This window comes from Gracilinanus agilis, chromosome 2 (assembly GCF_016433145.1).
Source record: "Gracilinanus agilis isolate LMUSP501 chromosome 2, AgileGrace, whole genome shotgun sequence".
Lineage (NCBI taxonomy): Eukaryota > Metazoa > Chordata > Mammalia > Didelphimorphia > Didelphidae > Gracilinanus > Gracilinanus agilis.
In genome coordinates this window covers 366182681-366210341 of record NC_058131.1, presented here as the reverse complement: position 1 = coordinate 366210341, position 27661 = coordinate 366182681, and the positions used below count along the sequence as shown (strand labels likewise).

Genomic DNA, 27661 nt, shown 5'->3' with positions numbered 1-27661 from the left:
CCTGGGCAAATCATTTAACCCCATTTGCGTAGCCCTTACTGCTCTTCTGCCTTGGAACTAATATTAGTATTGATTCTAAGACAAAATGCAAGGGTTTTTTTAATTGCAAAATTGTTCATCTTTTAGAGAGATCTGGTACAATTTTGCTACTTGCTAGCTATATGCACAATACTTTTTAATAATGAGGATTGGTACCAGACAAAGCCAAATCCAATATATGTTAGAGTGAAAAAGAGAAAGTATGTGTGTGTGGTTTAAAAGAATGAGGACGATAAGGAGGGGAAATACAATCCAACAAGCATTTTTAAGTACTTTATTTTGTGCAACATATACGCTAGGCACTGGAGTGAGAATAAAACTACCATCTGTGCTCTTAGGAACCTTATATTCATCAGGGCATACAATGTGTAAACAGGAAAATATATTTCTCTAAAATGTATACATATATAATACATATTTGTGTGTACATGTCTGTATATTTGGGTGTATGTTTGTGTGCACACGCATGTGTGTATGTGTGTGTGTGTGTGTGTGTGTGTATATATACATATATATATATATATATAAATTGAGGAAGGTATAAACACTATTAAGTAGAGAGATAAGGAAAGACTTTCCCCTAGAAGGAGTAAGAAGGCACAAAAAGGGAGTAACAAGGTCAGATATGTGCCTTAGGATAATTCTTTCGGTAACTGTGTGCCAGATGTATTGGAGAAGAAAGAGACTGGAAGGTGGGAGTATAATTTTTGTTTTAAGTATTCTGAATGAGAAACAGTGAGGGCCTAAAGTAGCATATTGGTTGTGTAAATAAAGAGAAGGAAATGAGATATGCTATGGATATAGTTTAAACAAGACTTTGCACTGATTAGAAATTAGGAAGGGAAAGATAAGAATGACTCTGAGGTAATAGATATGAGTTACTAGAAAGATAGATACTCTCAAGAAAAATAAGGAAGTTTGGAGGAGAGGCAAATTTAAGGGAGAAATAATAACTTTCATTTGGCACACTGAGTTTTAGATATCTGTATAACATTTCTTGGAGGTGTCCATCAAATAGTTGGTGTTGTAGAAGTGGAGAGAAATTAAAATTGTGTGTGTATAAATCTGGAGTCATCTTCAGCGAGATGAAAATTGAATCCATAAAAGCTGCTTATTTCACCAACAGTAAGTGAGTACAAAGAGAAAAGAAAAGGGCACTTTGTAGAGACTTAAAATATATCCATGTATAGGGAACGGGTTATGAATGATGATCCACCAAAGAAGACTTAGAAGAGGTGGTTGGATAGTTAGAACAAGAAGAGATCAATGCCATGAAAACCAAGGAAGGCAAAACTGCCCGAATTCATTAAATTAGCTTAGATGTGATAACTATACAGAGATATTACTCTAGGATTTGGGAGCACAACAGATGTTTTCTTGGAAGCCCCATGGGAACCTACTATTGTCAGCAAGCCCAAGTCATATTCCCAAACTGACCTCAAAAAATTTAGTTGTCTCTAGGTTCTGATTACTCTTTAAAGCTGGTTGGTTGATATCACTGGTTTTTAAACTGTCTTATATAGATCAAATCCAATTATCATATGTCTTGTGGGAGATAGATCTGTGGAATTTACAGACAGAAAGGATCTTAGAGGTCATCTAGCCCAACCCACTTATTTAACAGATAAGTTACAGAGGCTCAGCAAGTTTACATGACTTACCCAAATTAACATAGTTGATTTGGTGGCAGAAATGGGATTCAAACCCAGGTTCTCTAACTCCAAATGAACCATACCGTGTGTGTGTGTGTGTGTGTGTGTGTGTGTGTGTGTGTGTGTGTGACTTGTTCTGTCACTTACTAGCTCCAACATTCTCCAATTGGGTGATTCTTCTTTCAAGGTGAAAATTTTTTTCTGAGTTTCCTAGCTCTTGTTTTCCTCTAATCCATCCTATTCATCAAAGCTAATCAACTTCCTAAAGTATCCATTTCTTATCTTTTATAGAAACATTTTGTTTTCACATCACTTTTGTGAAAATAGAATTTATCTCTCTTTGTCTATTTTAATGAAATTAGTCAGTAACCTTTAACTCAATCAATCAAGAACTCAAAGCATCCCTACTTAACCATTAAGTACGAGACTTCACTCATTAGAGCAAGTGACACCTCCAAAGGCCACTGCCCCCCAGGCAGTGCTGGGCAAATTGGGAAGCTTCAATTGGTTCCCGTAAAGTAGGGGAATTACAGGAAGTGACCATGAGAAAACTGCTTTTAAAAGGCCAGCCCAAGAATTCAGGCATTCATTCTGTGTCAGTGAGCCAGGCTGGAGGAGGACTCTTTGTTTCCTTGGTTTTGGAGAGGCCCATTCCTTTCCTGACATTTAGAAACATTGGCTATGATTCCTGCCTTGGCTTTAAGAGGAGACTCTTTCTCTGAATCCTGTGCCAGCTTGCTCAGGAGTGGCTGAGACTCCTGCCTTGGGTTTGGAGAAGACTACTCTGGTAGACTTCTGACTGAAGACTCCATGAGGAGATTGAGACCTGAGGAAGACTTCTGCCAGGGTGTTAAACCAGGCTTCACTTTGCAGGAGAACCTCTTAGGGCTGGTAGACTTGTTAAGAATCTGTCTCTTTATCTACTTTTCCTCTTCCACTCTTTCCATCTCTTTGTATATAAAAGCTGCTAAAAGTCATTTTGACTTAAGCTATTGTAGAAACCCCAAAGTTATGTCACAGAAACTAAGCAACCACAAGCAAACACAAGCTAGGGACTCCCCGATCAGGATGGCTCCAAGAAACCTAAAGTTACTAACAGGTCAGGATGTCTTAGAGAAATCCATGAAAGAAAGTCACTAACAGAGAAAGTCACTAACAATAGGGTGTTATTAGGCTCCCAAATGTAGCATAAAGACCCTACATGCTTGGGAAGACAGCCAAAAACCACTAACTACAAAGGCTACTTCAAGAACTACAGGGCGCCCCTGAGTCTGCCAATACCCACCAACTTTCCTGCCACCCCCTGAGTTTCCTGCCACCCCAAACGTATACAATCTTTACTCTGACTATGCCCCCCGGAACTCTCTTGCTGAGCTCCCCTAGCTCGAACTAGAAATAAAGACTTCCCTTTGCTTGGATTGCATTGTCTCCGTGTGCTCCTTGGGTGGCAATCCATTCGGAAATCAGTGACTACAATATAACTTTTTAACTCTTATTTAGTCAGAACCCCAATTTTAATCCTTACACTTTTACTTCCAAGTATATTCTTCTTCCCTCACATACCAAACTCTTAACAGAATATTTTTCAGAGAAGGAAATAATTAGTTTAGCAAAACTAGCTCATCCTATCACCCATGTCTGATTATATAGGCAATGTTTCATATCTATAGCCTTCCTCACACCCTGACTTCTGAAAAGAAAAGGAGGAAGGTTTATTTTTTTAACTCTCCTTGAGGTCCCAACTTGTTCATTATAATTGCAAAGTGTTCAGTTCAATTTTTTTTCTTGATTTGCATTGTTGTCATCTTCCTGTGTATTGCCTTCCTGGTTCTGCTATGCTAATTCCTTATCAGTTAATGTCTTCCCATGTTTCTTGTAATTCTTCATATTTATTTACTAAATAGTAATATCCCATTAGTAGTAATAGTTCAACTAGCTGGCTTTGTTTCCAATTCATTGCTATCACAAAAAAGTGTCACTACAACTTGGTGTATCCACATAATTTCTCTTTTTGACTTCCTTGAGTTATATGCCCAACACTTTTTCACATCATTCCCAATTGCCTAACACTTTCATTATTTTACTCCCTTTCTTTCAAACTTGCAGAGGCTCCCCACTGCCTGCCCAGTGAAGCAATAAGAAACTCAGTATGGCATTCAGGTTTGGCCACAATCTGGCTCCACCCTGTGCTTTCTATCCTGCTACTCCCCTAGTGGTATCTTTTTTTTCCTCCCAAACTGCATCACTTGCATGTCTTTAAGCACATCTTGCTCCTTCTTGCGTCTGTACCTTTGTTTATGCTATTCTCTCCAAATGGACAGAATGTCCACCCCCATCGTTAGCCATTAATATCCTATTAAGACTTCAAGATTGAGCTCACATATTACCATCTTCAAGAATTATTCCCCACTTGCCCAAGCAAAAAACTTTCTCTCCTACTTCTGAATTCCTAGTTGTATCACTATTTAAGCATCTTTTTAGGGAGTCAGAACCCAAGATTTCATTGATAAAGAGAACTCTTTCCACCAATACAAATCATTAACTTAATCTTAAGCTATAAGGCTGAGAGTTTAAGTGACTTGCCTAGGGTAATACAGTCAAAAATGTGTCAGAGAGAGAACTTGAATTTAGGTCTCCCTAACCCTCAGATCAGCTCTTTCTCCACTATGTCATCTCCTCTTTACAGATGATTTTGTATATCAAAACATTATTCCTGGGGCAGCTGGGTAGCTCAGTGGATTGAGAGTCAGGCCTAGAGACGGAAGGTCCTAGGTTCAAATCCGGCCTCAGTCACTTCCCAGCTGTGTGACCCTGGGCAAGTCACTTGACCCCCATTGCCTGCCCTTACCACTCTTCCACCTATGAGCCAATACACAGAAGTTAAGGGTTTAAAAAAAGAAAAAAAAAAGAAAAAAAACATTATTCCTATGTCTATCTAAAGCAGCAAAGTGTGCAAAGAGCACTGGTCCTGGGATCAGGAAGACCTGGGCTTCAAGTCTTAGTTCTTTCAATTACTCATTATGTGACCCTAGATAAGTTCCTTACCCTCTCTGAACCTCTGTTTCATCTATAAAATGGGAATAATAACACTTTTCTTCCTGTCAGCTTTTCAGAGGTGTTAGGATCAAAATCAATAATATATGTGAAAGTATTATATAAATGATTAAATATTCTTCATAGATTAGGTAGTGGTATTACTAATTTTTCTTTTTTGTTTACTTAGATTTTATTGATTTCTATTTTTGCTTTTATATTGCTTACATTTCCAATTCATTAGGAGTCAATGTGGGAAAGAGGGGGAAAAGTACAGGACTAGGAATTGGAATGCTTTGATTCTACACTTAAGCAACCTCTGGCACTTCCTTGGCTAGGTCTCTGAGCAGATTTTGGCTAAGCCTCGGTCTCCTTAATTAGGAAATGCAGAGAATAATTCCTATAGTAAGATAATTTACATAAAATCTTTCATAAACATTAGCATATTATGTAAATTCAATTGTCTGAGTCCCACTCCCCTCTGAGTATCTAGCATTGTACCTAACTCAGGGTAGATGCTCAATAAATTTTGATTGAATGAATAGAGGAAATCATTGTGCTGAACCCTATAGACTGCAAAAGAGCAAGGCATGAGATACACACCATTCCTCTTCTAAGTTCTAAGATCTTTGACTCTGGTTTGGGTGGATAGTTTGGGAAACTGAATCTATTTTTAGGTGCATGTGGTTGTGATATTTGATGTTGAAAGTAGAAACATAACTGAATCTGGATGATAGAACAAGAGTGCTTTGGAGAGCCTCCTGTCCCTTTCCATGGCAGTGAAAACTGCCCACAGAAGCATTTATTATGGTTTCAGGGCTAGGAAGAGTATTTACTGTGCTGGAATAAGTCATTAAAGAATTAAATTCAAACATTTATTAAGAACCTACTGTATGATCCACACTGATAGGAGGAATACAAAATAATCAGGAGGTATTTATTAAACCCTATATAGAGACAAAAATGAAATAATCCCAGTTCAAGGAATTTGTGTTCTATAAGGAGGAGAAAATGTGTGTTTATAAATGTGTATATATATATGTGTGTGTGTACACATATGTAATAAATATGTTCAGAATTAAATACAAGATAGGAAGGAAGAGCATTAAGAAATAGTATATATAACAAGTCCTTTGCCTCAGAAACCATAAAATCTGTTTGAAAGATGCTCTGTAATCATATCAACAAATAACTATTACGTGTCATCTTCCTGGCCAGGGAAATTACTTCCTTATACAAAACCTTGTTTTTAATGGCTTTTACCTACTCTTCTTTTCTTCATGTTATCATTTAGGAAATTGATAGGACCTGATAATCACTAAGTAAGGAAAGTACTAGCATGTGACTTTTAAAAATCTAATAATAACAATAATAACTAGCAATTATATAATCCCTACTATGTACCAGGCACTATACTAAGTGGTTTACAGATATTATCTCAGTTGATCCTCACAACTCTGGAAGTTGTTGAGGCAAACAGGGTAAGTGACATACCCAGCTAGAGGTCAACTTTGAACCCAGGTCTTCCTGACTCCAGTCTCTTTCCACTATGCCACCAGCTGCTTTAGCTATGTGCCTTGGAGACAGTAGTCCAATATATGGGAAGATCAATACCAATCTTCTTTTTTGGTGGTTATGAATTACAAAAAGATACTTTTAGGTATTGTCCAGGTCATGAACCTATTTAGATTTTATAGGATTAGTTGTATATTCTCAGTGGAAAAAATTGTGGAGGGATTGGGGAAGTAATTGAATCAATGATAGGAAAGTAACTAGTCTGGTAGGTTCAATGTGGTATAAAAAATTCAGTAGTCTTGTAATTGACCATCATTCATTAACGTTTTAGTGGATCATTGTCCAGATATTTGATTAAAGATGAAATTTGATTTTATTAACTTCAGGACAATTGCAATATAGAGAAAGGAAAAGGGAAAGAAGGAACAGGCAAGAGTAAGAACAGATAAGACTGTATCTTTCTATTTGGAGGGAGGAGAGAATCTCCTTTTCCCTTAGGAACCAGTTAGTATAATGTGTTACACCATTCTTCATATTTCTTCTTCACCATTACATAGAATATTTTGTTTGCCTGGTCTAGAGGGAAAAGTCCTGAGCTCACTCACAAGACCAAGTCTTGGCTCTGACAGGTACCAGTTGTGTAGCCTTGAACAAGTCACTTAATCTCTCTGAGCCTCTGGTTTCTCATCCATAAAGAAGAGATGATAATACCTTTATTATATTGTTCACAAAGTTCTCAGAACCCAATGATATAATGTATATAAAACACTATGTAAACTTTAAAAGGCTTAGTAAAGCTGTTACCACCTTGTTTGCCTGGGCTGCCTCAGGGTTGAACTTTTGTGATGTAAGTGTTCATTGTTCTCCTATACTTATTTCCTTTACTTTATTTTCAGCCTTTATATTTGTGCTCTCCTTCTCTTTACTCAAGATCACATTTTTTCCCATGATTTCTGGGAAATATGTATGATTCCCACCCGTTTCTTTAACTTGTTCTTACAGTTCTAGAGCTCTGGGTAGGTCTCTTGCTACTTTATGAAACTGGGGAAACTGAATTCATTATCTTCCTCTGAAGCACCCCCATCACTGTCAATCCCCCAATTTTGATCCACACACAACATGGTAGTTATTTTCATTCCCCCGCCCCATACCTATGATTGCATTGATGTAAGGAATCTCTGGAGAAGGAATCTCTCTCTACCAGTGCAAATGGACAGCTGTTCTGCAGCTTACTTAGAGGGTTGCTTGGATTACTTGCATCTATAGAGATCATGTGCTACTTCTTATATCAGTCCCAGATTAGCCCTGACCCACTGTGAAGCTTATCTCCTAGACCAGTGATGGGCAAACTTTTTAAGAGAGGGGGCCAAAGGAAAGGAAATGCTCATATCTCAGTCTGTTTCTAAGGCAACTCTTTCGAAATTTCATCGTATTGTATCCTACTCATTGTATTCTTCAGATTAGGAATAATGTCACGCTTCTGGATAGAACATTTCAGAGGACTGCATCTGGCCCACAGGCTGTAGTTTGCCCACCACTGTCCTAGACTATTTCTGTCTTTAATCCCAACTAGTCTTTCTTCCCCACACCTTTCCCCTAAACCCTAGTCTTCATCCCAAACTATTCTATACCAAAGTTCTCTCCCTTCTTTCTACAGTAATTGAAAAATTTTGTGTCAGAGCCAAATTTGAACTCGGCCTTATTATCCATCTTAAATCCTAGTTAGGCAGCTCTTTCCTATGTAGTTACCTTTTTAAAAGTTGTCCACAATTCCTGGTGATGGTGCTAAGTGGAAGCAGGACTAAAACAGTGCTATCCCTGGAGAGGTGCATGGCAGCTAGGAAGGGCATGCTTCCCTGACAAACTGCCAGACTTCATGCTGTTGGAAAGGGCAGAGTCTCTATTAGAACTTATATGTCATTCTCTAAATTATAAAAATAAAGCACCTAACCTTTTATTTAGAAAATTAAATCCCTTGAGCTGACTTATTCACTTGGTCAGAATATAAAGATTCATGACTTTTTGTCTCTCCCTTTATGGCTTGGGAATGTTAACATTTGAATCTAATGCAATAGCTTCAGCCACGGATGAAAAAGGCAAAAAATACTCATTTCTCAGCACTATTCATTCCAGTTTTCTGACCAAAGGCCCTATATTCCATCTGATTCCATGTTTTATAATATCCCCTGAAATAATATTTATTCCTTTCGAAGCCCCCAACTATAAATCAGCTGTAATGGAAGCTCTCCTCTGCTTTTATTGCAAGGATAACCACTCCAGCCTTCTTGTCTAAAGTGTTGACCTGGCTTTTTCACAGCTGACTCAGTGTATTGGAATCTCTTAATGCAAACTGCATGGCATGTGATCACTAAACTCTATGTGAAGTCTTTATAATTTTCACATGATTGATAGCATATTGCTGCTCATTGGTGAGGGGAAACCAGAGCCATGCTATTTTTTGCTGTCTTTTGTAGATGTTAAGTTACTTACTCGACTCCCATTCCCAATTGGACTTCAAAGGAAGATGCTGTGGGAATTGATGGAAAAGTGAAAGCTACTTGGCTCAACAAGTCTCTCTCTCTCTTTTTTTTTAAATTAGTCTTGAGATAGAAGTTGCCATGTACTCCATAGCATCTTAGGACACTTAAAAGTAAATCAACTATCTGTTGAGATCATTCAGAAAACCCACTGTCATGTGATGCTCAGATGGATCTGGTCACTTTGCATCTTAATTCCTGGGATTTCTTGTCTTTCAAGCCTGCCAATTCCATATACTTTAGATCAGTGATGGGCAAACTTTTTAAAGAGGGGCCAAAGGAAAGGAAATGCTCATCTGTCAGTCTGTTTCTAAGGCAATTCTTTCAAAGTTTCATTATATTGCATCTTACTCATTGTATTTGTCAGATTAGGAATAATGGCGCATGGCCAGATAGAACATTTCAGGGGATCGCAACTGTCCCGTGGGCAGTAGTTTGCCCATCACTGCTCTAGATCATTACTGCTTCCCATCCATATTCCATGCCTGGCATTTAGAACCTGACTCTCCACTATTCATGCCCTTGCCTTAGCTTCCCTTATCCTCTAGCTCAGATGTAACATTTTCAGTCTCTCCTTTGAATGCTTACCCAATTGTCTCGAATAATGCCTCTCTCTCTGCTCACCATACTACATGTATCATTCTTTTTGAATCAGAATTTGGGGCCCACTTCCTCCGGGAAGTATTTCCAGGTTAAATATGCCCATCTACAAGTCTGACTGGGGCCTGTCATCTTCCCAGGCCCCAGTAAATGGAGAGAGATGACCCAGATGACCTGTAGGATCCCATCATTAGTTACTTCCTCTAATGACTATGACTAATCTTTTGATCTACAATTATATGATTTTCATGGCTCCCCTTCCTGAAAGCAAGATCTAGGTCAAAATGATACCAAAATCATTGATGCATGGGTCATGTATCCAGTGGGAGATCATTAAATGTGAGTTGATCAAGTGACCCTCACTTCTAGTTTTGGAAGTCTATTCAGAGTTCAGATAAATCTTGTTCCTTTTGCCTGTTTCAAACCACTGACAACACTAACCTTAGGAAAGCTTTCATGGATACCTTATGTGATATTTGGATGACATACATGAGTAGTTTGCATCTGGACACTTGAAATAAACTACAAGTTAACTATTTTAAGTTAACTGTGTGGTATACCTAAAATACTTAGTATTAATGCTTCAGAATCAGAATATAAGCCAAGAAAAAAAAAACTTGAATGAAGGCATAGGAGAGGGAGCATGCCATAGTGAACCTGAGTTCAAATCCTGCTTTAGATATGTTTAAGTTGTATGATCACAGGCAAGTCATTTAAACTCTCAAAACTGATTTCCTCATCTATAAAATGGGAATGATGATATTGACACTGCTTCCTCAATGGGATTGTTGTAAAGAAAGCATTTTGCAAACTTTATTGTATAAATTAACTATTTTAAATAAAGTAAACTACTGATATAAATTGTAAACTATTACAATCAAAGTTATATCTCAGATAATTGTTCTGGTAATGGGGCTTCTTGTCAGAAAATTGCTCCAGGAACAACTAAGTGGCTCAGTGGACAGAGAGCCAGGCCTAGAGACAGAGAGGTCTTGGGTTCAAATCTGGCCTCAGACACTTCCTAGCTGTGTGACCTTGGGCAAGTCACTTAACCCCAATTGCCTGGGGCTTACCACTCATCAGCTTTGGAACTGATACTTAATATTAATTCTAAAATAGAAGGTAAGGGTTTTTAAAGATGAAAAAAATTGAAAAAAATAAAGTTGCTCCAGGGGGAAGAAAGCCATTTTGAGGTAAGAACTGGAAACTGGAAGAAAGAGTACAGACAGAAAGCAAAACCAAAACATAGAAGGCAAAAAGTTGAGAGTTTAAGAAATCAGAACAAAACATGACCCTGCCCATAGTGAAAAAAAGGTGGTTGTGAAAGTCATTTATTAAGCTATTACTAAGGGCCGGCCTTCTGTGCTAAATGCTGACCATAAATAAATACTTCTAATCAAGACCATCCCTGCCCTAGAAGAGCTGACATTCTGGGCAAGGTGAGATGAAAATTTACTTATCTCTGGGGTAGAGTTGGAGTTGGGATAGGGAAGGCAACATTTAAAAACTGAGCCTCTCCCTACAGGGAGCAGAATGAGCTCTTGGATTCAAGACATATTTCTGATGTCGTGGCGAGTGGTAAGAGATTAAAAAACCAAGAATGAGGAGTATTATCACATTCTCTCATTAACTTACTGAAAGACATTAGAAATTCTCTTAACCTCATGGAGCCTTAGTTTCTTTTCCATCAAATGAAGATTATAAAGAGCTCAAGAACTTAGTGATAATTACTGTGTTTGTGTGTCTGATTTGTGTGTGTATGTGCACTAGCACGCACATGTGCTTAAATGCAGACAAGTGAAAGTTATTGACTAGTATGCAGGACAAGGTAGGAATAACTACTTTAAGAGCTCTTGTGAATCTAACTGTTATAGTTCCATGATTTATGAGTTCAGTATTAGTGCAATATGAGTTCAGTATTAATGGTCATAGCCTTAGTGACTTATTAGATATGTTATTGCTATTCATCAAAACCCCTTTATTTCTCTGAGTTTCAGTTTCTGAAGCTTTACTTTCCAGACTCCCTGGATTTTTGGAAGGACAAAGGAGATAATGTCACATCCCTCAGAAAATCAGAAAGCCCTTGCACAATGCAAAGGGTATTATTATTATTATTATTGTTGACTTGTATGTTTGTCATTTGGAACACACATTTCAAATAAAACCAAACTGTTGTTGCTTTTTTCTTTTGTGTAGATACAGTTGTCTCTTCTAGCTGCTGTACAAGTTTAGATAACCTTGTGAGCTACCTCTTCAAGCACCTCTCAAAAGAAGGAAAGAAACCACTTCGAGGCCGAGCAGTTTCCCAGGATGGTCAGAGATTGCTCCATTTCATGCAGCAACATCCAGATGTCCTACAACAGGTAAAGGGGGCACTGCTGCTGGGACTTAAGTGATGAAACATCCAGAAAACAGGGAAAGATTCTTGAATGTCTCTTAAAATAAGTAACCTTGTGAGGGGCCTTAATGAATTGTTAAACCAGTAAGTATTATCTCCTGAAAGCAGGATGACACACTGCCCTCATTTCCCCTCAAGGAATATCAGAGTGATTACCATGAATACCTTCTCCCACAGAGATGTTAAGCTCAACAAGCAGATGACTTTCTCAGAGATATATTAGAAGTTCAGGATAGAGCTGGTGATCCTTTGGTCCCTAGTTTCCTTCTTATGTTCCCAATATTATTATCTTGAACTTGTCCTGTGAATGCTAGGCCATTATGGTTCCCATTCATTTTCAAATATGTTTTCTCATTAGCCGATATGGGCTGGGCTCTAATTTAATACAGCACATCATTTGGAGATTCACACTTTAGGATACTTCTTAAGGTATTTTAATTTGGCTCATGAGGAAATGTAATATTTTCTTATTTCTCTCTGATGTATAAAATGCATTCGTACAAATCACTGTAACACAGTGTAACATAAAAATAGATAGAAAAATGAATACATATATCAAAAATATTTCAAATAGAGCACTAGCATTTATCCATGTAGACACCATCATTCTTTTCTCTAGGATAGCTCTCCAAGGTGTTTGCAAGTTTGGAAAATTAGGCCTGAGTGTTATACTCATAGCAGAAAAGTTTTAACTGTTTTATTTTGTTAAGTCACGTGTTTCAAATATTGTGATTTACAAGTGTAACATCACAGCAAAATTATGAGCTTTCAAATAAGTCAGCTTGTGCTGATGTTGGACGGAAACAACAATTAGCAGAAAAGTGTCACCCAGGAAACTATAGAGAGAACTAAAAGGAAGGTAAGACATTATCTATTCCAGTAAGCTTACTTTATAGATGAGATAATTGAGGCACAGAAAGTTAAATGACTTCAATTTGAGAAATATTCATTAAGAACTTATTAAGTGCAGAGCACTGTCCTGGGTATTAGGAGAGTTACACCGATAAATAAATACATGTTTTTTCTTTGCTATGCTTATCAAACATATCTTGATTGCCTATTGTATACAGAGCATTGTGCTGGGCCTTAGGAAAGGCATTCCTTTAATTTAGAATCTAGTAAGAAGATAGGTCATATAAATAATGATGCTATCTGATGAGTACATAAAACATAGGCAAATAAAATGGCATGTAAGATCTGAGAGGGCCATGTCCTTGCCTTCCCTCCCAGTGTCCATGGGTTGGGAAATCAGGGAAAGCTTCATGAAAGAGTTGGCATTTGATTATGAAAAATTCAGCCAAGAAGTTTGGGGTAAGTGGGTATATCAGGTATAGGAATTTCTTCATCCTAGGAAAAGCAACATTTCAAAAGACATTCAAATGAAGGAAAATTGTTTGTTTGTTTGTTTGTTTGTTTTCCCATACCCTCAGCAACTGTCGGCAAACACTGATGATATTAGATGGAAATTACATGGATCAGGGCCATGAAGTTGCTTCAGGGTCCCAGTTACTTCCTTTGTTGGCTTTTTTATTATGAAAAATATATAACATGGGCAAGATTGTCATCCTGTAACCCTTGCTGACCCTACAATAACTGTAGCCAACATGTTGGTGACTCATCCTGAAGGAAGCATTTCCAGATAATAATTGGATGTTGTAATCACAGTATTTTCCCTATAAGATCTGGCAGCAACTTTCAACTAGTGGAAAATTTTAGCAAAAATCAATAGAATCTGATCGTAGACGCCAAATTTACTTGGATTGGTCAGATCAAGTAATGTCACTGGCAAGATACTATTGTAAAACTGGGAACTCAAATTCCTTCGGAGTGTTAGTGTTGATTTGGAATTGCCTTGTGTTTGTTTACTAGTTTAAGCAGTTTTTATGCGTTAATAATCCTTGGTAATCCTTCAATTTATAGCATATGACTAAGCAGTGATATATCTTTATTAACTTCATTATCAGTGGAATACATTCTATTTATTTTGAATGTAGGCTTTTAGATACCATGTTAAATATTAATGACTGGTCTCTGGTAGTCAGCATAAATATGATTTGCATTAGCACTAGGTTATATCATATTGAGTGCCTCTGATGTCAACTGTTGGGCATGGTAATATCTGACATCATCTCCTCAGGTCACTGACAACTTTGACCTTTATTCTCTTGCACAGTTTCTGTCGTCTCAGAAGCTCTTTTGAATTGATTTGAAATTTTGACTCTTCCCTTTATGAGGCAGTAAAATTGATAATTATTCAGATGGGAACTGAACGCTGAGTGAAAAATCAATTCCACCCGCTCTCTGCTGCGTATAAAATTACTTCTGAGTCTGCTGGACTGAACGAATGGCCAGGGTAAAAGCAGCAGGCAGGAATAGTGGAAAGGATTAGCTGGACGGAGCTAATAGCCTAAAGGGATGGACTCTGAGACAAGGGAGTGGGCCGGTTGGGGGTTATTATCAGCAGTGATGGGACTCATTGATCATATGTTTACATCAGGTTTCCACTGGGTTATAAATCAGCCCTGAATAGCAGCAGAACCCAAGGCCTAGCCTCTTACCATGGGGACACAGTATTAGATTATTCTCATTTTCACACTCAGATGAAAAGTGAGCCATTGATTATTCATCGGTTGCCCATTAAACACTGGTTTTATAGATGATTTGACTATCATGGAAAGTAATGAACAAGGTTGCTGCTTCATAACTAGAGGTTTCAGTTTTCAAGACATCTGTGTCGGTTAAGTAATGCCTAACCCTATTAAAAGAAACGGGCTACAAATTGCTTAAGAGTGCTGAAAAACTAGACCCTAATGACTAATTGTGCCTTGAGTTTAGAGAGGGCTTGTCAGCTCTTTAAACTAAACTGATGCAATGATCCTGCAATTATTTACTAGTTGGAGCTGTTTTTTTTTTTCAACTTGAATCCATTTTGCTAGAAGCATAATATGCATATCTGTTCCAATATACTAAAAGTAACTCTATAAACTTCTGTAGTAATCAGTATGTAGGCTATATAAGGGGCATTGGAAACTCCTTTATTGAGACTCATTTTGGATTAAACTGTCCCAATAAAAGTATTTTTTAAGTGCTTCTCGCTGGGAAATGTATTTACTTCTGCCCTATCGATGAATTCCTTTAGCTTCTTGTATTTTCGGAGACATTTTCCAAATGAACAGTCTTCCCTATTTTATAAAGCAGACTAAATCAAACATAAAAATTGGATCTTTTTGAGAAACCTATGTAATTATAATCAAAAGAGTCCAGGTTTCATGTTGGATTCAGCAGTGAGTGAAACAATATTGCCCTTACTTAGCTCCTGAGAACAACACAGCCACCTAAGGTGGGGGGTGAGGTGGGGGGGAACTTCTAAGAGTTTTATGTCATTAAGAAGATAAAATGAAAATCAGAGAAAATGGAGATAGTAATAGTACACCAGACACTGATCTGTTAAAAGTCATTTGATTAAGAAGATAGAATTTCCTGGTCAATTTTTTTAACCATCAGTAACATTATGCATTAGTGCAACTATAATCCATAAATGGGTTTTCATTTAGCTATGCCTTAGAGTGAAAAGTTTGTCTAAATTAAGTGCAAGAAGGGTGTGTTTTATGGAACCAAAGGTTTATTTTGTAGCCGTGACTAATTCTGTTTGAAATTAAGAGACTGAATAAAACAATATGAATAGTCCTCTAAATGGAAATTTATATTAAAATGAATTTTTCTTGAAAGAAAAGTACCTTCTGCAGTAGCATGTCCTCAGAGTAAGTAGTATTCTGAGGTCTATGTAGTTTTCATTGTTGCTGATTAACATGCACAACTGACTCAAGATGACATTTTTGTTATTATAATCTGAAAGGGACCAATATCAAATAGTGGAATCATAGCCACTAGCTTTCAGTTCATATCACTTCTTACTGTTTAACCCAAGCTAATCTTAGCAAAAGCCAAAAGTGTTCTAATTATTATTTTCTCCCTTCTTGGTTTATTTTTTCCCTTTTTAAGATGGCATTTAACTACTGAATGTGAAAAGCTGTCATAGGCTATAAGGATCATACTTCAGAAGGGACTTAAACTGAAAGAACATTCACCCTTCTCCTCAATCAGTCAATCAATGAAAATTGCTTTTGTATAGTGCTTTTCATGACATGCATCCCAAAGTGAATTACAGCAAAAAGGAAATCAGCAGCTCTTTTTTCATTTCTGCATTTAGATTGAAGTGATATTGCTCAACATTTTGACATACTACATGATACATCTTTCACACTTAAGATTCCATTCCATAATACTAAGTAGAAGAAAGTGCACCAGCACATTTAACTGATATTGAGACTTTGGCCCGTAGTTCCTGAGTGGAATTTTCACACTGCAAAACACTTAGGCAAATGAAATATGTTCAAAAGTCCACCTTCCTTTCCAATCTCCCACTCCTCCCTTTTTAAAAATGATTAGCCATTTTTGCTAATGTTAATAAAGACATTTCCAGTGATCCACAAACAAGAAAGTGTCTCCTTATAGCCCATCAGCTCCTTCTGCTTGATTTGTGATATTGTTATCAAATTCATAGCAGCAGTCTGATGCTATGAGCACACGAGTAAGAAGACAATGCTAATTTGAAAAGGCAAATGCCTGTGATAAATCACTCAAAAGCAGAAAGTAGAAAATAGGAACCCTAAAGTTTCATGGCAAAATAAAATTTGTTTTGTATACTTACTGCCATCTCAGTCATCTTCACAACCCCATTTAGTCAATAGGTGTAATTTTTTAGGACAATGAAGCTGTTTAAAACAAATTCTTATTCACCTAGTCCAGAGAGGTGAATTTGGGTTGAAATTGAGAAATCTCTCACCAAAAGAGAAAAGAAATCCCCAACATAGAGCCTCCAATGTTAACTTCCACCAGAGATATACAATCACTTATATCCAACAAACATTTATAATCCACAAACAGATGTAATCCAAAGGATGTAGCAAATGGGAATCACTAGACTTTGGGGAACCTTATGCTACTACAGGAGATCAGTGGGCCAAGAGAAAAAAGGATACTTTGCAAATTGAGATTAAAAAAAAGAGAGGCTCATGAAAGGCTCATGCAAACTCAGTCCTTCAGCCGCTAAAGGGAAGGAAAGGAGAAATCATTTATATAACACCTACTATGTGCCAAGCCCTTCTCAAATATTATCTCATTTGATCCTCACAATAACATGTGAAATAGATGTCACCCTTGTCCCCATTTTACAGTTAAGGAAATTGAGATAAACAAAAGTTAAGTAACTTGCCCAGGGTCACACAGTGAGTAAACATCTGAAACTGGATTTGAACTCGGGTTCTCCTGAAGCCCAGCACTCTGTCACTGCACCAAGTAGCTGCCATAAACCACAAAGAGGCAATCATATCATAGTAGAAAGGATATTGGATTTGGAGTCAGAGGACCCTTCCCACACACACAGACCTGTAAATTGCCTTTTTATGACTTTTTTAGCCTTTCAAAGTGGCTCTTGGTATTCATTTTAACCTAATTTCTGCCAATTCAACATGTTGGATTGTGGAGGCTTTGAATATCAAATGATCTGTTTTTATCCTAAACCATTTTTATCCTAAAGAACACTAAATATTCATTGCTCTATTTTGATACCTAACCAGTTAATGCCAAAAAGAAAGAACACAGAACGTTAGAGCTGAATCAGACCTTAGAGATCATCTGTGATCTCTAACAATAGAACTTTAAAGTTCACATTTGATTCTCACAACAGCCCTGAGAGATAGGAGTGATTATTACCCCCATTTGACAGATGAAAAAATGGGGGCAAATAGGCTTAGTGACTTGCCAGGTCCAACAACTAGTTCCAGTTCCATGTCTGAGACAGGATTCAAACTCTTCCTGACTCCAGACCCAGTATTTTATCCACTGTGTCAACCTAATCACCTAATATAACCACAACACACACATATATGCAAACACACATGCATTCACACACACACACACACACATTTTATAGATGAAGACACTGAGATCAAGCAGCAGAAAAAGAGACAGCTAGCAAACTCTTAGAGATGCTTCCCTTACTACTAAGCTTTGTTTCGAAAGTGGATATTTATAACCAAGAATTGAGAAAAATATCATCCTTACTTTTTTCATTAACCAAAATAATTGGTTTATTTCATATTTGATTATTTCCTATTCACACATAGTGGAATGGTATAAAGCAATACCAAGCTTCTCCAACAATAAGCTCCCTAATTGCAAATTGACATGAGAAACCTTTAATTTCCCATTTTTTTCCTTTTTTCCTTTTCCCCTTTTTCATATTTAAAAGGATCAAAAGATTAATATGCCAAACTAAATGAGAACTGAATTCTTGGGTTTTGAAGTTCTTGATAAGTGAATTCTATCCATAATAATAATAAAGTTTCACATAGTGCCCATCCTCCATAATTGTACAAAACTCATCACACTTTTTGTCTCATTTTGCCTCTTAAAAACCCTAGAAATAAGAAAGAACCCAGTCTGAAAAGAGAATGAGAATGACAGGGACAGAATATGTTCATTTTAGGTGGTCAAAGGCATCAAACTGCATCAAATATTTCATTTTTTTTAACACTGAGTCAGGGGCCGGGATCGTAGTCAACAAACACCAACCTTAGGTATGAAATTGAAACTCTTGGCAAAAGGGGGCTCAAGGAAGGAGAGATTGGCTTGGAGGAAAGAGTGTCTATTTTTGTTTCCAAATCAGCATTTTAGATGGCAGTCATTTTAGCAGGTGGATCTAAACTTGACACAATAAATTAAGCAGCAATCTCAAAATGAGATTGTATTATAATGCACTTTCAACCATTAAAATTCCACTGGGAAACTTTGTTCCAAATACAGATACAGAATGAAAAGTAGCCTGAATCTCATTCTAAATGTTTATCAGAGCAGAGGGATTTTTTTACTGGGCCATGTGTTTTCTACCTCTACGCACAGTTTAAAGATGTGATCCAGGAGTATCATAACTTGCCTTATTAATTGAAAGGAATGGAAATCTACCAGATGTAGCCTGTGCCAGCAGAGACTTGGGTGGCTAAGCAACAGAAAAGATACCATATTGAATGAGCCAAAATCCAGTCTCCAAGTCATTTATTTCCACCAGTGACAATACATTTAGACTCTAGTGTTTCAGCATTGATTGATGGTTTAATATCATATATAATTTTTTTAATGAAGGAAAACCATTTAAATATGTTACCATTTGCACTGGTATTCTCCCATGTACATAACTGCATTTAATCATTACTGGGATTGGTTTTGGTCCTTGTGTAATTTGTATCAGAGAAATAACTGTCAAAGCCATCTCATACTAGTGTTGAAAATGGTATGTTTTGCATTATACTTGAAAGATTCTTTCTTCCCTACACATAATTAAGTGTTAGAACCTTGGCCACTACCACACAGGAATTCCATGTTTACATTTCTGAATGTGAAGAATTAGCGACCGTGTACTTCCCCAGGTCCCCTTTTCTAGTGACACAATACTTAAGTACCTCAGTACAATACTTGTGTATGATTTGAAGTTTGACTTTAATACCTTTAATATTAGAATATGTAATAAAATTTTATTATCTAATTATAAGAAGATTTCATCCCCTTATTAAAGTTGCTAAATCAGGCTTAGATTGTCATCCTAATGGTTCCTCTTTGATGTGAAATTTTCAAAAGTAGGGTTGAAAGGAGGGCTGAATTTTTGTTGTTGTTAGACATTCCCCCTTTTCTTTCCCTAAAGTAACAAGTATGAAATGCACGTATGGAAACAAAAAAGGAGCAATTTGGGATGCTGGAGAAACTAGTGGAGGTGTCAATGTCAGATGAGTACCCTTAGGCGAGGCAGCTGGTACATGTAGGCTTTTGTTTATCAGTTACTGGTTTATGTAGCCTTTAGGCCAGCACAAGAAACAATCACTCCTACAGGGTCAGCTGCTGGTCAGAAGCAAAGTAAGAAAAGACTTTGCGCTAAAACACGTCAGCCATAATTTTAGTACAGCTGGCACCTGCTACGGGTGCACAGCATGAAGGTTAAAGGTCAAAGAGGCAGTTGTTCAAAACTCAGTGATGGCTTAAAGGGACTTGTAGATTAATCTGCTTTATTAACTTCTCTATATTAGATAACTATTGCTGTGAATGACAGTACATCTTTTTGAATAAGTCGCATCTCTTTCTCTTTTAAATTAGCTTTTGAGTAATGAATATTAAATAGAAAGCATTTCAAGGGTAATTAAATGAAAACAGAATGATGTCATTTTGCAATCATATTTGTATGTTTATTGTAATGTTTTCCAAGGGACTAAAAGAAAGTCAATTCTTTAAGGGAAAAATAAAAGATTTAAATAGAAAAATCACATATCCTCCCATTACCCTCTCTTTAAACTACAGACAGGCTATAATATGCTACAAGCCAGCATTAAATAGGTAAAGGCCTAAGGTTTTATATGACATTCTCAAAGGACCTAAGAGTTTTATTTGTGAGCAGAAGTGACCACTTTCATTTATGGTTCTTTTTAGCCATTCTTTGATGAAGGAATTTTTGAATTGTCTTTGTTATTCTGCCTTCAAAACACTAAGAGAATACAAGGAAACAGTAAAAATGGGTGGATAATTGTGCCTTTGGGTAGATTTACATAAAGCAGACAGTTAATAACTTATAAGAAAGGGAAAGAAACCATCTTGGTCCACAAATAGTAGTGTCTTATCAGATGGCATCAAAAATCTTATTTGACCTCAGAGTTTAATATTGTTCTATTCCATAATTGTAATCAGCACAATTTGCTGCTATTGGAAAAGGAACAGTTCAAGGAATCTTTTGGGAAAGTCTTGTCCATAAAGAGACTATCAGACACACATGTAAGCTAAATGTTGTAGCTAACTTAGAAGCAATGCTTACAAATCTTTGTTCAAAGGATACAGATTTATCTACCAACTGTCAGTGATTTCTCAAAACTTTCATAAATAGTAAACACTATAGATGCCATCTACATTCTTACACTAAAGTCACACATATATTATTATTTCTGTCCACTTCCAGATTTCAAGGAAAATTATACTGGACATCATTGGGGATTTAATTTGGACTTGGTGTAAAAGATATAGCTGATATCTTTCAACAAGATGCACCATCTATAGGAATTGCATGATGGTACCCCAGGTCAGGAGGAATGCCAGGACCCACTAAGGTCTAGTGTGCATCCTTCAAAAAGAAGCACTCAAGCTCAGCTAGGTTAGAACATGGAGGCACTCCCAAAAGCTTATTACTCTCAAACCTTTTCCATCACCCTCTTACAAGGGCATTATTTGGGTTTCTGTAACTGCTCATTAAGGAGGCAAACACTGCAGCTGTTGAATCAGATTTCAAAATGACCATTCCTCTCCTCTCTGCCTAGGAAAAAAGAACATGCCTGCATACATACTTACACACAAACACATACACACACACAAGAGCATTCTAAAAACAAATTAAAAATTGCGTTTTTGTTGCCATTGCTTAAAAAGATATTCTGACTTGTTCCACTAGCACCATGAAAATGAACTGCTCAAGCCAAAGAACTTATATAGGCCACTGGAGACACAGGCCTAAAAATAAGCCACAGTGTTTCTTTTTCCATCTAATTCAGATAAGACTTTAAGTGATTTAATTTTGTTATTTTTTTTTCAAAAGATGGCTGAATCAGACACTTTTTTATTTCTCTCCTATTCCTATCAATGTTTTCTTTTTCTTCCTGCAGTTTAAATAAAAGGCACAATTTTTCAAAAACACACAGGCTAGGATGATAGGAGATATAGGTTCATTGTTATCCCTCTTAATGTTATGCTCTCAGAAATCCTGCCTCTAATCTTCAAGTGTTCCTTAACAGGGATAAAAAAAAACATAATAAAAGCACATTATATAGCCCTCTGAAATTTGCAAAAAAAAAAAAAATTCCCACACAAATCTAATGATTTAGGTACACAAATAAATATTAGTACTCCCATGCTACAAATGAAGTAACTGAGCCTCAAAGAGACTAATTTACATGTTCACAGACACATAGTTAATAAATTTTAGAAGGACTCAAACACAGGTCTCCCTACTCCAAGTGAACTATTCTCTTTATTATACCCAGGTCTTTCTTATCCACACGTTCACCTTTATTTTTTCTCACTTGTGTCCCTGAAAGAGAGTCAGAAACAAATTATGCTATTCCAGTTTTGTAACTAAGGAAACCAAGGCAAATAGGTATAATGTCATCTACCTTCTTTCCTTTCAGAGAACTGATGTTTTCGCTGGAAAGTTGTAATAGTCTATTAATAAGAGCACACCTTTATATTGTGCTTTCCAATATGCAAAACATTTTCTCCAAAATAACCCTGTGAAGAAAAATGCCAATACCACTTTCAGATGAGAAAACAGGTTACCAGTTAGGTGACTTTTTCATGGTAATTGAATCCAAAAACAGATATCCCATATTTTTTTCTCCTCCTACCTGACTAACCTCTCTCCTCAGTCCTTCTGGGCCATCATCCATGACTAGCCCTCGAACAGTGAGAGTCTCCCAGAGCTCTGCTTAAGGCCCTCTTCACTTTTCTCTGTATAGTTTGTCCCTTGAGAATGTCATCAGTTTCCAAGGGTTCAATGATCATCTCTGTCATCTATCCAGATGACTTCCAGACATATTCAGCCCTCATCTTTCTCTGAAGCTCTAATCCTATATCACTAGCAACCTGTAGCACATCTCTACCCTGATGTCCCATACAAATCTCAATCTAGCATATGGAATTCCTCCCTAAATATAACCCTCCTTCCAGCTTCCCTATTTCTCTAGTGGGCACTAGAGTCTTTCCAACCACCTAGGCTTGCCATCTCACAACATTCTCTTCATCTGGTGCAATCGATCAGTTTACCCGTATCGTCTCCACAACATATATTGTATCTATCCCTTTTTCTCCATTCATACAGTCCCTGCATTATTTCAGACCTCTCATTTCCTCCTTCTTGGACTATTTCTTTTTTTTTTCTTCTTGGACTATTTCAACAGTAACCCAGTTGGACTCTTGGCTTCTACTCTTTCCCTTTACATGCTACATAGCTGCCAAAATAATTTTCCTATACATCTGATCTTTCTATCCTCCTGCTCAAGAAGCTTCAGTAACCCTCTATTGCCTCCAGGATAAAATGCTAATTTTTCAACTTGGCATAACTTAGTTCTAGCCTACTTTTTCAATCTGATTTCTCTCCTTCATTCACTCTATGTCCAGCCAAATGGGTTTACCTGCCATTCCTCAGATTTGACGTTTCATAACCTGCCTATAGACACTGCCCTTAACTTAGAATGGACACCTTTCTCACCCCCACATTTAGAATCCCCAGCTTTCTATAAGACCCAGCTTAAGTACCACATCCTTTGAGGAGCTTTTCCTCATCCCCAGGGTTATCAGAGCAAAATAATCATATATTTTATCTTTGTATATGGTGTATCCCCCACGTTTCTTGATGACAAGGACTTCATTTTTCATTTTGTCCTTGTGTCCTATGACTTAGCAGGATCAAGTACAATGCTTTGTGTACTATTGGTGCCTAATTAATGCTTTGTAGTTTATACTAGATATGGCTAGGAAGTGCCAAAAATGAGATCAAAACCCAGGTCTATTGACTTCAAGCCTAATGTTCTTTTTTCGAAACCACATGGCTTCTCCAGAAGAAAGGCATCGTATAAATTCAAATTTACATCACCTTTATTAATATTAATTACTGTTAGCTCACTGTCCACCAGATTTTTCCACCAGCCCAAAAGTGACCCTGGTTCTTAAAGTCTATTTTAGGAGAATACAAATTCTGGCAAATCCATCAAGTTCAAAAAGACTTAAAGAATCAGCTCACCAGTGGGCTGCATCTATCATCCGAGGACCAGTAAACCTAAATTGAGAGAGGTTCCTCTTTTAAAAACTAACTTATTTGGGGGTGGGGAGCAGCTGGGTGGCTCAGTGGATTGAGAGCCAGGCCTAGAGACAGGAGGTCCTGGGTTCAAGTCTGACCTCAGACACCTCCCAGCTCTGTGGCCCTGGGCAAGTCACTTAACCCCCCATTGCCTACCCTTACCACTCTTCTGCCTTGGAGCCAATTCTAAGGGAGAAGGTAAGAATTAAAAAAAAAAAAAAAACACCATAACTAACAGGTGATGAATTTTTTCAGCCACAGGAACTCATGAAAATTATGTGTTATGGTGTGGAGAGACTGGAATCTGTCATTGGCAATAGAACCCAGGCTGATGAAACCATGACCCTTGAAGTATTGTAACTTATATGAAATAATCCCAAAACTTATTAGTTCCTTCTTTAAGATACTCTTCCAACCTTCCCATTCACATCTATCTTGAATTCGTCAAATATATGACTAAAAATATTTTGGCCCCATCCTGGGTTTCTGTAACTCAGATAACTTTAATACTTAAATGGATGGGAGTTCACATTGGCACAGACACTGATGGAGATTGTAATCCATTCATAATTTCTCATCCTATGTGATCTTTTCTATGCCTTTCAGCAAGTCCAATAAAGAGGATCTAGCTAATTAATTAAATAGCTACCAGTTCCACCATAGTAATAAGTTTCAAACCCTTACATTCATTTAGTGCTTTCTTGTTTATATAGGTTTTTTTTAAACCCTTACCTTCCTTCTCGGAGTCAGTACTATGTATTGGCTCCAAGGCAGAAGAGTGGTAAGGGTAGGCAATGGGGGACAAGTGACTTGCCCAGGGTCACATAGCTGGGAAGTGTCTGAGGTCACATTTGAACCTAGAACCTCCTGTCTTTAGACCTGGCTCTCAATCCACTGAGCCACCCAGCTGCCCCCTTGTTTATATAGTTTTATAAAAACCCAGTCATATACGTATTATTACCCTTATTTCAGATGAGAATTATGAGGCTCAGAAAGATTGTGCTTTGTCAGAGGTCACATAAGCTAGTAAGCAGAGGAGCAGGTTTCTAAGCAGGTCTCTTAATTCCAAGTTCAATGTTTTCATGAGTTAAAAGAAAATTTAGAAATGTAAGATACTGAGGAAGCAGTATTCAACATTAATCATCTAGGGAAAAATTAGTTAACAACCTTTAGGAATGGAAGCAAATATTAAAGGCCCTTTTCAGGTATTTAAAATACGTATTAATGATGATTTAAAATATATAAATGTGAAAGACATCTAGAAAACTTCCCAGAAAAATATTTATTCAAAGGCCTGCCCATTTTTTGGAGACTGTACTTGGGGAAACAGCAGCCTGAACCCAGGCAGATATTTGACCCTTATATACCACACTAGAAAAAAAAGAAACCTCCTGACCTTTGACTTCTGGGCATCCTGCTCCATGGAGAAGATGAATACAAATTAGGGGAAGAGCAATTCAAATGATTAAGGAGAATAGAAAGTCCAAATTAAAGGAGCTAAATATGTATTACTTGTCCAAATGATGGCTAAATGGGAGATTTGACAAATCTATAAATACTCAGAGATGTAAATGCCAAGGAGAAAAGGAATTACTTAGCAAGGCATGATGGAAGATTGCTATAATATCAAAAAGGAAAAAACAAAACATTGAGCATCAATACAAAACAAACAAACTTCCAGACAGTGAGAATTGTTGCTGACAATGGATACCAATAAGTTATACGTTGTGTGCCAAGTGAAATGGTGGAAGTTCCAGATCTTAAGATGCTGGCAAATAGCAAAGGAAGAATAGGAACTTAGAATTATTTTACCTAGAGGTAAGGAGTCAATCAAGATCCATTCTCTCTCAGAGCACTGGAACAGGAAGCCCAGTTGTCTAGAATAGCAAATTCCCTGCCTTTGTGGACTATAAGATTCATTGTATGTAATGGGAATGTTTTCTAATTCCATAAATAACTACTTACAAACCTGCATTTGCCAAATATTTGGACCCTCTAGAGAATGAATACAATAATAACTGACATTCACATAACCTTTAGATTTAGCAAAGCACTTGACACATAATGTCTCTTTTGATCCTTACAACACTGTGAGGTAAGTAATATAGGTATAATTATCCTAATTTTACAGATGAAGAAACTGAGGTTCACAGAAATTAGGTGACTCATACTCAAACAACTAGTACCATAGGTCATCAATTTAGAGTTGGGAGGGACCTTAAAGGTCATTTACATCAACTCCCTTGTTTTACAGATGAAGAAACAAAGTCCCATAGAGTTGAAGCCAAGATTCAGACCTAATTCTTCCTTACTACAAGTCAATACAGTCATTCATTCAATAAGTAGTTTTAAAATAACAACTTTGTGCCAGTCTATCTGCTATGTGCTGGGAATACAATGACAAAAACACAACAGTTCCAGCTAAGGGAGCTCATGAGGTGCTGAGGGTACAGCATAAACATAAATAAGAAAGTATACAACATATACAAAGTAAATGTGAAGTAATTTCAGTAGAAAGGATTGGAGGAAAGGAAAGAACACGGGCATCTTGGAAGATCCAGGAAGGCTTTGTCTGGAGGCAGACAGAGGCAAACATGAAGACCATGCAGTAAGCCTGGAAAACAGGATTGAAGCCAAATTGGGAAGGGCTCTAACCACCCCAGGTTATCTCTTAGATGACTACATGTTATGTCATTAAAAGAGCTCTTGGAGGTCATAAATATAGAATTAGAAAGGATCTTTGAAATCATCAAGCTCTTCCTTTTGATTTTATAAATGAAGAAACTGAGGCCAAGCAAGGTTAAGTAATGATTCCTCTTCATATCACTTGCCCAAGATCAAGGTCCTAGCAAAGGCCAAAGCTAGAACTCAAACCAAAGACGACTTAGAATCCTTTTTCCACTGCCCTCGTTTTGCTGTGGCACCCTGCCCTAAAGCCCTACCTAGATTCACATTTCTGCTCTTTTCTAAAATGTGTTTAAATTAGGGAAAGTTAACATCTTCAGTGTTGGTATTATGTTTGTGTGAATGGTTTTGCCACTATATTGACCTTTCTATGGGGTGTATAAATGATGCTATTTGTGGGACTTTTTAAAAAACAAACAAATCTGAAAAATAAAATAGCAACCTAAGTCCAAATCTTAGAATAACCATTCTTTTTGATGGAAAATGTTTTTGACATGTCTTGTACGTTTCCTACATAAATGCTGCTTTTTCCCACGTGAAAACATTTTGAATGTGACATGTAAAATAATCCCCCACTGGAGCTTGTGTGGATTTTTAGGTCCATCTAAACGAATCCCTACAGGAAATCAAGGAGAGTGTTGTGACAGATGAGAGGCAATGAAACTTTGAACCTCCTTCTGCAAGGGTAATATATTTATTATGAAATACAATATTCATTGCACTCTGCTTTGATGACTGCATCAGATGCCCTCATGCCATTATCCTTTATGTTATTCTGTTGTGAAATATGATATTCATTGAGAAATGTTGTGATGACTATTCACTAAAGTAGCATACTGTTCCTCTCTCTCTCTCTCTCTCTCTCTCTCTCTCTCTCTCTCTCTCTCTCTTTCTCTCTTTCTCTCTTTCTCTTCCTCCCCCCACCCCCCCATGGCCTCAGAGTTTAGTTTATCACTGAATATTTAATGTAAACATGTGCTTGTAGTCAGCTCTATCATGCAAATACATTTAAGCTGGTTAGTAGCCTTTTCATTGCTCCTGATTTGGGAAGTTAATAGTTTGTTTACATTGTTAGATTGCCAAACAGAAGGCTCTTCGGGCCCATCTCTGGCGTTACTAGGGCAATTTGACATCATAACTGTTCTTTCTATTTAAAAACTCCAATTTGGCGTTCGTGGTTTTCATGGTCTAAATTTATTGACATCGTCAGCATGACTGATGGGGAGGAAGGGAGGGAGGGAGGAAGGGAGGGAGGGAGGGA

The 27661-nt window shown here is 37.3% G+C and overlaps 1 protein-coding gene across 1 annotated transcript in view; it reads left to right on the top strand.

Annotated features, from left to right (window-relative positions):
- The window catches only part of RANBP17 (RAN binding protein 17), a 344793-nt gene that overhangs the window by 305057 nt on the left and 12075 nt on the right, over positions 1-27661 (top strand). Inside the window, exon 25 of the mRNA XM_044664454.1 lies at positions 11573-11739. Within this exon, the coding sequence (XP_044520389.1) occupies positions 11573-11739 (167 nt within the window). The remainder of the gene's footprint in view (positions 1-11572; positions 11740-27661) is intronic.